This window comes from Polistes canadensis, unplaced genomic scaffold, assembly GCF_001313835.1.
Source record: "Polistes canadensis isolate GaletaPanama2010 unplaced genomic scaffold, ASM131383v1 scaffold_154, whole genome shotgun sequence".
In the NCBI taxonomy this organism is placed as follows: Eukaryota; Metazoa; Arthropoda; class Insecta; order Hymenoptera; family Vespidae; genus Polistes; species Polistes canadensis.
Window position 1 is genome coordinate 23,651 of NW_014569701.1, and position 13,147 is coordinate 36,797.

The 13,147-nt window shown below is 31.9% G+C and overlaps 1 protein-coding gene across 3 annotated transcripts in view; it reads left to right on the top strand.

Moving 5' to 3' along the window:
- Nucleotides 1-350: 350 nt before the first annotated feature.
- LOC106788790 (serine/threonine-protein phosphatase 2A 56 kDa regulatory subunit gamma isoform-like) overlaps nt 351-13,147 on the top strand; it is a 19,623-nt gene continuing 6,826 nt past the window's right edge. The window contains exons 1-3 of one of the 3 annotated variants that reach the window (XM_014752365.1): nt 351-1,261; nt 1,538-1,606; nt 10,970-11,144. In XM_014752365.1, coding sequence (XP_014607851.1) covers nt 1,259-1,261; nt 1,538-1,606; nt 10,970-11,144 — 247 coding nt within the window. In that variant the 5' untranslated portion in view covers nt 351-1,258. Of the gene's footprint in view, nt 1,262-1,537; nt 1,607-9,308; nt 9,548-10,969; nt 11,145-13,147 lie in introns of those variants that run through there. The other 2 variants (XM_014752364.1, XM_014752366.1) reach the window with 2 other exon arrangements.

Sequence of the window (13,147 nt, forward strand, 5' to 3'; positions counted from 1 at the left end):
TTTAACCATTATTCCGTTGAGTATCGACAATATATATTAAATAAAAAGATAATTTCTATTCAATGAACATCACGGACAAATAGAATCACATGTAAAAGGATGTGACTTTTTATTGGTGAATCTATCAACCAATAGTAATTTCATAGAAAAATTTGTCCATAATAAATCCAAATATATTTTTTCTGTATAAGCGGTATTACAGTTGAAATGATCGAGAAAAAAAATCTATATAAATTAATGAAATGAACAAATAGAAAAAGAAAGAAAAAAAAAGGGAGAAAGAGATAAAAAGGCGCAATCGGTGGCGCAATCGGTCTTGTTAAGGAAAGAAGGAGAGATGGCGATGGCAGCGAAGATAGAACGACCAATAAGAAGGGCCAATGGCCGGCGCATACAGGGATGCCGTGCTCGTGTGTCGTCGGCTCGCTCGCGATCAAAGACCGACGTGCCGATACGCGTGCTTTTTTGGGCGTGCTCGTCTTCGCGTTTTTCTCGATCTTCGTGAAATACCGTTTTTGTAAAGATCGTTAAAAAATGCCGACCCGGCTAAGGAAGGAAAAGGTGCGTTTGTCACGATAGTTTACTGGTGTCGCGCTGTAGTGTCTTCGGAACGTTCTTACCACCAAAGTTTTTCTTTACACTCGATCAGTCTGTCTACGGATCTTTCTGTTTCTGTTCTATCCATTTCCCCTATCTCTCTCTCTCTCTCTCTCTTTCTCTCTCTACTACCAACCTTTTACTGTGGTGTGTGTATGTGTGTGTCTATCTCTCTCTCTTTCTCTCTCCCTTTTTCTCTCAGTGCTGCGCGACGTGAATGGTGTTTCTCCACTGCAGAGAGAAAGAGCGAAGAAGGAAAGAGCTGAAGAAAGAAGGGAGCTAACGTGTCGCGCGAGAGAGAAAGAGAGAAAAAAGAAAGAAAGAAGGAAAGAAAAAAAAGAAAGAAAGAAAGTAAGAAAAAAAGAAAGAAAGAAAGAGTACACCGGGGGAACAACCCCGGCGGCCTTAGCTACTCAAGGGTGTAGTAGCGTGGTGGAAACTGTCGTCTCACTCGTTTCTTGACCCGATCCTTCGTATACGTTGTTAAATCTACTCTCTTCGATTATCTCTCCGACGCGAAAAAAGCGTTCGCCGCTCCGCTCTAGTAAAAGTCCCCCAACTCTTGCGTACGGAGGAATTCATCGTTGGCCTATTAAAGGCGGTCGTGTGAGTTTCGACTACTCTCTCGCGCGTCTCGGGCTCCGACGCACACGACACAATAATGGTATTTTTTCCTTTTTTATTTGATACCGTGCTTTTAATATATATACATATACATATAACTGTGTGTGTATATATATATACATGTATATTTATGTACATCATATATATATATATATATATATATATAGGACATACGTATACACACGCAACACATGAAGCGTGCTCTTGCGAGTGCCAATTCATCCCTCTCTTGAAGGGACGAGTCTAAAGCACGCGTGAACACGCGCACGCTACTACACCAACCAGATCTGCCATGCTTTGATTACTTATGTTCCAGGAAACGTCGTCGAAGACCAGCAAGGACAAGGGAAAGAACGGCAACAAGGATGCCGAGGCTGGCGACGAGGTGAGGTTATATCTCTAGTTTCTCTACTCTTCTCCCCTCCTTTCTCTCCCACATCCCCCCCACCGTCATCACAACCCCCACCATCTCAACGTTTTCCCTATCTTCTACCGTGACGCGTACTTAAATATAGTCCCTCTCGCGCGTTCTACTCTGTCATCTATTGTAAAGTAGATTATCAGTGTCAGGATCGCCGATCTTTGTCTCTTATTGTCTCTCTCTCTCTCTCTCTCTCTATATATATATGTATATATATAGAGATTGATTCTTTGGCTATTCGCTGCGCAATTTTTTCACACGACTCTCTTTATCTATGTATCTCCCCCCTCTTCTTTCTCTCTCTTTTTACAGACACAATCATTCCCGAGTACGTTCAGATCCCTCACTTCCTGCTTACTGTTTTTCTAATTAGTCTTAAGTAAAACTCCAGCATTAAGCCAATGTCGATTTGGAAGCATTTGACATTTTAATGATACGAGAAAGAAAAAGTTGTATCATTTATATGCTTGACCATAACAATTATTCTCCTTCTCCCCTTTCAACTTGGAATTCTCTTAATCCAATGCTCGTGAATCGTTCTACCGTTTACGTATGTATATACATATACTACTGCTGCTACAACTACACAACTACACTACTTATTGTTAGTACTACGTTACACGTTTGTACGCTCGTCGAAGCTTAAAATTTATCGTGCAACGGAACATTCTGCAATTTTGTGCTCGCATTCCTACGAAACCGCGATGATGTTTCTTCCCGTGTATAGTCACAGGGCCGGTCTGTCACGATAAATGTAACTGAGTATAGAACGTTCTCGTTAACGCAATTGGGATCTTTTTTTTTATGAAATATAAAAAAAATTTTACTAGATTTAAATGTTTATTAATCTTTTGCGTTCTTCATTATCATCCCATTTTTCTTTTCTCCCTATCTCAGGTGTTCTTTACGGTGATTGATCAATCTCACGGACTAATAACATTTCAGGATTATATCTTTAGTTTATTTTAGTTAATTTGAGTCAAGTGAAAATTTAAGCGTTTTTGGCTCAAACAATCTTTTCTATGCTTATGAAATATCGCGACGATATATATCATTGGGAATAAAACCAAGACGTAACATGAAACGCGCTATGGTATTCGTTTACTATTTCACATTCTTATGGGAACAGTATGACGGTTCGTTGGTTCGCTTCCAGGCTTTGAAGCTTTGATCGTATGCCGAGACTGCTGCCACGAGACGTGATCAAAATTCATTTATATTTGTATCTATGTCTCATTTTTTCTCTATGCACTTCATCGATCGTAATATTTTGTAGAATTATTTAAAAGTATTACAAGTATATTGATTTACAGGATGAAAGAGATATCATTCGTGTTTGTATTTTAGAATTTAATATGGTAAATTAAATGTATGTCAATATTTCTCAATCAAATAAAAATCGAACAATTAATTATACAAATTTATACAAAAGGATATTTTAAAAGGAGACAAATGATTTCCTCTGTTGTTTGATTCTTCCGTTACTTCGATGTATATATATATATACACATCCAATTATGGAATACTTAAGAAATTGATTGTAAATTATACAGAATTATGATGCAACCTACTGATTAAAATGTATTTTAAGGTATTACTTTTGATTATAAAATGTAGGTAATTAAGCCTCTAACTTTGAGGTCGCTAAATGTTCTTATTTCAGAATCTATTTTCCTGACTATACGTAAACAAACATACATGCGCCATTTCGTATATTTGCGTAAACATTTTTTTGTGAAGTTATTCGTCGTGTCTGGAGCATCGAAAAGGTTAAAGCTCGGCGCTACGCGCGCCAACATTGGAATTCCGACGTAGAAAGAACACAAACAGAATGTTGCCGGTGTTGTTTCGTTTCGAGTCGTTGGAAAGACGGCGTCTCGTTACTCGTTCATCACACTCCCCCACCCTCCCCCTCTTTATTTCTATTTCTCTCTCTATCCTTTTTTATATACATAAATATGCACAAACTGCGCGTGATGACTATGACGACAACAAAGATTATGATAATGGTAGTGTTGTAATGATGCTCCAGTACATTATTCACGTAACATCAATCGTTTTACGTCTGATGTAACGTTATCGTTCTTACAAAAATTATTTCTTTAATACAGGATATTTACAATTAAAAAAATATAGATTTATTATAAATTATATGTATATATTTGTTTTTTATTTGTTCGATTAGGAGTAAATTTAAAATCAAATTTTAAAAACAATAGTAATTATTTGGTATTTTATTTTATCTCCATTTGTGCCATCCATTGCTTTTATGATGGTGTAATCATTTTGAGTTCGGTTGTACTATCAAAAAAAAAGAATGCTGAACGTCTATTTTTTATATTTTTTATCAAAATAATTGTAAAATACGTCTATAACATTTGCAATTACGACGAGATTGCGTTGCATTATTAAAAAAGATGAAGGAAAAGAAGACTTGTGATCGATTAATCAGGAAAATTTATAGTAATACATGGATTCCTCGTTTTGTGTCATTAACAAGTTCGTATGGGTGTACAGTGTCTTAGATTGTACTGCAATGAAGCTTCATAGCTATTCTTTTATTAAGATAAATCAAAAAGAAAAAAGATTTGTTAGTATAAAAATGTTAAGACTTGTTATTAAAAGATTATTTTTTGAACGTGAAAAATCTATAAATTTTAATCTGATGATAATAAAAACTAATTTTGACAGTTGAAATTCTACAATAATTTTTCCAAACAAAAAGGAAATAAATGAAGTTTAAGATTTATTACAAAAACTTCGGTCTTTTCTTTTTCTTGTTCTCTTTTTAGAGTCATACAATATAAAATATTGCATGTCGCGTATATTTTTCTTTTCTTTTTTTATTTTTCCCAATATATGATACAATGTCGGAAAAATCTTAAAGGCTTACACGTTTCATGTCTAATTTATGTCGGACGATTTGATGACACTAGAGCAAAATTGCACAACAATCATAAATGCATGTCGATAAGTATATATCCATACGCTTTAGTGAATTGATGTGATCGAAGCGATTGATTTGATTGTGTTGAATTGTTATTTTGTAGAGAGTGATCGGGATTGGTAAGTTAACAAAAAGAGTAAGAAAAAGATAGAGTTACGTAGGAGTTATATATATTTGTTACAACATTTTTAAGGTAGATGGTATTACGATCGTTTAACTTCGTACGCCGATCATGATCGATTTCAAACTAAACGCTTTCTTTTCCTTTGCAATTTCGAGGCTTTCAAAGTCATCGAGTCGAAGAAAAAGTTAATCAAACTGATAAAATAGTGAATCAAATTTAATCGAAGGAATGAATAACAAAAAAAGATCGTTGTTGAGAATTTTGTGCAAGAACTTGGCACTCAATCTTATTTTATTTAGACTCGGCCTTTGGTTTTTGGCGACGTTTTTAAAACATCAGGCGAGATGTTTTTTATTTCTCAGTTCTTTTTTTATATGTGTGTGTGTATATAAATATATATATATATTTATACATAGGTATATAAAAATAAATAAAATGATAAACATTACGCATAAATTTATGTTGATAGTTTTTCTTACTTATATATAAATGAGAATGTTCGTCAATCGGTTTAGATCGTTAAAAGGAATTGTTGAATCATTTTTATCGCCGAATTTTCGTTCACCTCTTATTGTCATTGTCGTTACAGATGATCACTTGTTGGCAACGCCATAACATTGCGGTTGATTTATTTTTATACCGATAAGAAATGATTTCTTATTGGCGATCATAAGCATGATGTCGTGAAAATGAACTACGATGCAACTTGATGCCGTCGATCGCATTCCTTCATCTGTGGGCAGCCACGTAGTGGCTGTGGTACAGTGCTTCAGATATGTATAATTGTAAATAAGAAGAAGAGGAAAAAAAAGAAAATATATGTCTATAAATGACGAGTAAATGTAAATTAAAATTGTTTTCAAAAAAAAAAAAAAAAACGTCATATAAAATTGACTGTTACAAGCTAACGTTTCGTAATGCCTATGTTATTATGTTTCCTCAACGTCTATCACGCTGAATGATTTTTTAACTTTCAAGAACGAATCATTTTATAGTAAAAGAAGAAATTGTTAATAAAAATTGGCTGGTTAATACAATATTCCTAAAAATAATATTAATTATGTTGATTTAATAAATAGAATTTCTTAATAAAAATCGTAATGTATTTAAAAGTATTAGAAAAATGAGTAATTAATGAAATTTTCGGACTTGTTTAATCTGTCGATTTCTCTTTTCTCGAGAGGATCGATCTTTATCGTCGTCGATAATGTGTACATAAGGAACGGTAGTAATGGCTGTATAGTTTGGTGGGGAGAATAGAGGAGCCAAAACGAGGTTAGACGACACAAGACTGCTTCTTGAGGAAAGTCATCAGTAATAGTTGGGATAGCACTTGTATAAGCGATTGCTGTCGTCTCAAAGATCGATCGTTCAATCGATTATTATAATATATTAATTATTATCGTCGAGCGATTTTCACGTTATTAAAGTCAAAAAATAACAAAATAAAATATGAATAAAAACAAAAAAATAAATAAAATAAAGTAAATAGCGCGTTACGCGGTGTAACACGCACGTGGGAAAGTGTGTCGAGTAGCTATACGTGTTCGTGTGACATTCATTTTTACCTGTGTTACTTGTGCTTTATCTTATTCCGTTCAATGTGTTTATTTTTTAGGTGAAACGAGTGAATTAATATAAAAGAGTGTTGTACGTGCGTGTGTAAATATGAGCTTTTGGCTTCTTACGTTTGTACGTGACTTTATAATCTTTTTCTAGAATCATTATCGTATATTCTAAGTATCATTTATACTCTACTTTTAATATTTTTATGTTAAGAATTTTGACATTGCTAAACGGAGTTTTTCTAGCTTGTAATCTTTAACTTTCTAAATGGCATTTTTTAAATTCCCGCCTATTCTTTCATTTGGGTTAACTTTTGAGTAAAGTGCTGGGATATCGATTTATTTGGATGGATTTTATATTTCTTTCTTTTCTTTTCTTTTCGATTCGTTGATCATAAATTATGATCGTCTGATTGTTTGGGAAGTGGTTGTGATTACATTGATCGTTAATTTACAATTAGGAATTGATCATTATATTTCTATTTATATTTCACTTTGTTAGATATTTAATTTGTTTAGTTTTCTTCTTATGTTGGCTTTCTCTTTATTCGAAGTTCTAAGTTCGTCGACGATGTTATCGATAATTTTCAAATTACCTCTAATCGTCGTCTTCACTAACAACGTATAGCATTCTGACACTTATTCGTATATTGAAATTTTGTATATGAGCAAAAATCGACGTTCCTATAAGAATTTATTTATTTTACATAAATGCACAAATTTTGTTTACAATGTCTTGTCGTTCGTTCAAAATTAGAAATATTTGATACAATTTGCTGCAATAGAATTGAAGAAAATATGTTATGCGTAAAAGTAATGCCAGACGACAAAAAATAAACTAATTGTACAAAGTCTTACTGTTTGCATGTAAAATTTTAATCAAATCGGCTACGATACCAATACTCATTGGTATATTAAATAAGATAATACAATTTCGATCGTTCGCATTCATTTTCATACTACAGAAATTGCAAATAAGTTACGTGAACAGTCTGTTATCTTTTCTAATAATCATTAATATTACTGCATCTGTCCAAGTTTACATTAATGGTTCATTGAACTCAACTAGATAGCTACAAGGATAGTCTCTATAGCAAATAAATGATTTCATTTAGAAAAGAAAAAAAATGATTGTGAAAATTGTATTCCATTTTTCTCTCTGTTCCTAATATCGTAATCAAAGACCATTTATTGGTATTCTCATGTTAATTAAGGGTGTAATTATATTCCAAATATTCAAAAACATTAAAAGCATCTGAAATATACATTTCATATGATTAATTTGTAACGCATTCAATTCAACATAAATATTTGTTCAATTTCTAATCTCACGAGATATCATGTTCATTCGTCATTATTCTATTTACGTTTCACGGGTCAGCTTTTTCTATTCATTTGAAATAAAAATCATAGAAAATAAATGTTTGTATGAGCAAGCGCGTTCTTCATGATGTTTGATCGTAATTCCGAATAAAAAAGAAAAATAATTTGTTGATAGAGGATATATATATATATATATATATATTGAATGCAACTGCAACTCTGGACCAAAAGTCTATCTTGATAAAAACGAGACGTAACTTGCTTTCCCATCGAGCGTAGGTTCAGGGTTGAGGCCAACCGAAGATGACCTTGAACGATTGTCGATAGTTCAGCATACCAAGAGAGCCAATAGCTTGCCAAAAGCTCTAATCTTCCTCTATGTCTATCTTTCTGTTTTATTCTTGGTCGTTCAATCCATCACCCATACTTCTTTCAATCATTTTATTATTTATTTAACTTTCTCCGATTTTAATATAATACTTATCTTTACCATTAGCTCATTTATTTTGTTATATCTTTAATAGATTATTCTTATTGTTGAATTTTCTTATATCAGAATGCTATTATTTGTTTTATACAATAACTATTTATTTTGATCATCTATATAGATTTTTGTTAAATATATAATAGAAGGTGCTTTTTAAAAATAGGTGACAAACTTTGGTGTTGCATTAAAAAGGTCAAAAATCCGGAAACTCTTCCTTTCTAATATATAAATACTTTACTTTAAACATTTTTGTTTAAAACGAGAAGTATTTATAAATCGAAAATAAATATTTACCGGACCTATGTATATATGATACGTGTTTTCCAAATTCGATTATGCCTTTTGATATTAATTATATCATTTTGCACGGTTCTGTTAAATAGAACGTATAGATTAGAAGTTCAATATTACTTGTTTGGGATTCATTACGCAATATATTCGTTTGTCTACGCTCGTTGTTTACCGGTATTCTTCTTCTTCTTATGATACAAGCTAACATATAACTTTAAGCATAAACCAATAATTATTTACCGATTCATTCTTTCATGTGTACTTATTTTACATAATTCAGTCCAACCAAAAAAATTTAATTTTTTCAACGTTGCTATTCCTTAATAATATTATCAAGCAAAACTCGACATTTTTTGTACTTCGCTTCGACCATGATAACGATCGATAACTCTGATAAATGATATTCCAAAAGTTATCTAACAATATACGCGTGTTAGTAAGCACGTAATAAAACTTACTACTTGTTAACACTTTTCAAAACTCATCTATGTAAAGCTTAGGTATCTAATTGTAAGATGGCTCATTTAAAAATGAAATCAAATGACTCGATGAAAAGTTGTTTGATATTTAAAAAGAAAAATCTATAAATAAATAAATAATCCAGAATAATAGATCTTTCGAAAAATGTATAATTCTGAGTTATTAATTATTCGTAGGAACACAGGATCAAGACAAATTATCTGCGTTGTTTCATTTTCTCTTGTTTCTTTTTTTCTTTTTTTTTCCAAAATATTCACAATTCTTAAATTTCAACAAGAAGGGTCCTCGTTAGACTTAGAAACAATTTAATGTTCTCTCGTATATTAGATTATTCAAATAAACGACTAACTAATGACCTGTTGTAAAAATAAAAATCAAAAAACAAATCACCAAAAAGAAAACGAATAAAGTGTGTGGACGGTGATTGAAAATTTCGTGTATTCCTAAAGGAAGTAATTCATCTTGGAGAAGCGGAAATATGAGTGTCATGGCGGACAATAGTACGTGACCATTTCTTCTCGCGGAGCACGCAACGTTTGGGATTATGAAGAGAGACACGATGATGATCCTCGTTCGATGATTTTTTTACTACAACGGCATCCTGGAACAAAGTCGTCTGTCTTTCTCTTAATCGTATAAAATGCAAGCGTTTAGCAGACTCGCCTCTGGAAATGTGTTCAAGAAGAAGGCAGGTTTCGTATTGAGAATGTTTCTGTACGTACAAATCGGCGTTAACGGTTTAAAATCTAGTTCTTTCGTATTATTTTTTGCTTTTTTGTTTTTATTTTTTGATTTTGTTCAACTGTCTTTTTTTTTATTTTATCTTGATTTCTTATCTTCTTCTTTTTTTTAATCCTTTATGATTTTTTTTCTCTCGTCATTAGTTCGTAATATCATTTATTATTAATTAATCTCACTGATATATCCTTCATCAAGATTATATGACTTTTAAATAATGGATTCCTCTCTAGGGTCATGTCAAAACAAAGCCAAAAAAGCCATTTGGAATTTTATTTCGCGTGTGAACACGCAACACCCCTTAACGAGGAGCACGACAGGCATGTCAGGCCGCAAACAATTCGCCCACGTGGTTTTTATTTTAAGCGTCATACTATATGCTATATTTATCTTTACTGCTGCAACCTCTTAAAACACCGGTAACGACCGTGGAAGAGTAATTAGAGGCCGGACGAAAAAATGAATAAGCGAGAATACGCATAAAAGCTCTCTCTCTCTCTCTCTCTCTCTCTCTCCTTTTTTCTAACTTTCTTTCTATGTCTTCCTCATTTTTCTATTTCTTTTCCTTTTCGCGATGAGACGAAAGTATTGTGTCGTAGTTTCAAATTGTAATAACGTTAGTGTTCGCTCATATTTCGGAACTTTTTCGCAATTCAATGAGTTGGTCAAGTAAAATTATTATTGAGTCGTAACGTAGAAAAAATCAATAAAAAAATATAACAATATTTATTTCACTCATTCATTCATTCATCCCCGTTATTTAATAATGAAACGCTTATTATTTTTATTTGGATATGATATTTTAATTTCTCTTACTAACTTTTCTTCGTAGAAATTGTTTAATTTAACATCTTTTTTATTACTGAGCAATATTTCAAGCTTTGGTAACGCGTTGATAATAATTGTCTTTTCATTTACTTTTTTCTTAAGTGTTTCTAATTTGATATTTACTTCTAATAAAGATCTTCACGTAATTTTCCATTAAATATAAGCTTTACGTAAATATTGTTACGTGAAGCTACTGCAACGAGAGAAATGTGATATTCTTCTTTGAGAAGGTTGTATTTACTTGACAAAAGTAGAGAAGGGACGGTAATGTTGGACTTGCGGTTCCGCCAAATATCGTGGCTATTTGTGCGAATCAAAATCGCACATCTCTCGTTACAAAGTTGTCACGGTTTACTTATAAGCTAGCGTTTCTTATTCAAAAATCTTTCCCTTCGCCATTATCCATTTTCCTATCAAATTTATTCGCAATACAATATGTTTTCACTGAAATATATTATATTATCTATATACGTGTATAATTAAATATATTTTATTATAATTATTATATATATCTTTCTTATCATCGATTTATTTTATTTTGCAGACGAACAAAGTGTCAGGTGGTCCTCTACATGGTAATGCATCACCTCCACCGACACTCATCAACAAAGTTAAGTATCAGCCTGGTGGGCCTGTTATAAAAAAGGATAAGAGACAAAGTAGCTCGAGATTCAACATATCAAAGAACCGAGAACTTCAGAAACTCCCACTCTTGGCAGGTTTGTTTTATTTTCCATTTGATTAGAGTATCGATTTTTATCTCCTAACTTACGTTTCTATATTTTTACGTTGATTTTTTTGTTTGTAATTTTATTTCATTCATTTTTGTCTCCATAATTCTTGACGATAAATTAAAAAATAATTTTTCTTTCATAGGCCTAGTTTGTAATTAAAGAATTTATTTGATTAATCCTCTGAACTCAATTTTCTGCCAATAATAATAATAATAATAATATTAATTATTATTATAAACATTGATTTTTTTTATAATTGTTCAAGATAAAATAGAATAAAGTGATAAATATTTTTTATATGCATTAACATAAAGGTTTCTTAAAAAAATAAATAAAAACAATTCACTGAAAAATACGCAACAAGAGCAAATGATTATCGTTTTCACCTCAGAGGTAATGTACGACTTTTATAGTAAATCTATATATTATCACTTTCAACGCGTGACATATGAGTTCAAAGGGTTAATAATGCGTTAAATAATAATACGTTTTTTTTTTTCTTACAAAAATATTACGAACAGCTCTGAGAAAAATGAAAAAATTGTGGAATGAGAATGAATGGTAACGTTAGAAGAACGTCGTGCTTAAGTTATAATAGAATGTATCGGAAATACATGCACTCGTGTTATCACATCCTATATTGGATTTTTTTTTATCTAACACATTACAAGCTTCTTGTTTCCTACGCTTTTGTCGTTTTTTTTTTTTTTTGCGCAAAATCATCTGTCCTAACGTAAATACATAATCCTAAGTTTATTCCGTCATTTGTGAATCTTTCGCAGGAAATTAATTTGTCAGTTTAATCGAGGGAACAAAATTATAAGTTTCTGAGAACCACCTAGTCCAAGTCAGATTCCACCTTTCTTGTTGTGTTTAAAACTTTTCCACTTGAGTGGAATAAACATTAGAATGGCTCTTATCGATCCTCTTTGGTTAGAACGGATGTTACCTGACGTTCCACTTCTACGGATAGATAGACAATAAGCTTTTACGTTAATTAAAATTACTTTGTCGGAAAGCTACGTCCTGGGTTAAACGACAGAAGAAGCGTTCAAAGGGAAGCCAGTATTTCCTTTTGTCATCTTTGAGTAGTATAACCGATGCCGCCAACGCATGCAACAATTTCTTTTTTCTCTTCTCCCCCCTCTTTTCTTTCTCATCATTCATATAATATATGTGTATTACTTAATTACAAATTTATTCATTTGATAATTGAAATTAATATCACGTTTCATAACAAAACTAATTAAAAGAAGTTAAGATGTTTAGATCGATATAAAATACGAATTTAAAATTTAGAAATAATTGTAAACCACATTGTTAACCTGCTATTATATTCGCAAATAATTAAATTAAAATCGTTATTAATAATATTAAAAATTCAGGAGAATAAAGTAATATGAAAATAAAGCAAACGTTATCTAACATAATAAATGATACTATAATAATTGTATCAATATCTCATATATGCAAATACGAAGGTATACTCGTGATCGGATCAAACAATGTGCTTTTTTTTTTTTTAAATTAAAATTTATTAAACAAAATAATAGGTCAATTTTTAAAAAGAAGACAAAATTGCGAGACTACTGACCGCTAATGTTTCTTTTTGGTTTTCTACTGTAAATGGCGACTATTCAATTGGTAACTAGAGACGACAATGCGATATCGTGCATCGTATGTTAGTTTAGAAAATGAAGCCGGAACCATATGAATTAAACCGTACATGATGCAGACAACATAAAACACGTATCGCTTACATTACTATCTAGCCCAGTCAATAAGAGGTGAAGGAAAAACTTTCAGGTAGAAGTTCTCGACAGTTTGATAMAAAGGTAATTCGACGTCGCTGAATCGAATGGTGCTAATTTTTTTGCAATACGATGTGGCCTTAACGAAAAAAAGGGTAAAAATGGCCGTATCTTAGAATCTAGGCATTTAATCGAAAAAAGTTTCAAACAAAAGTTGTAGATAATTAAAAAATACAT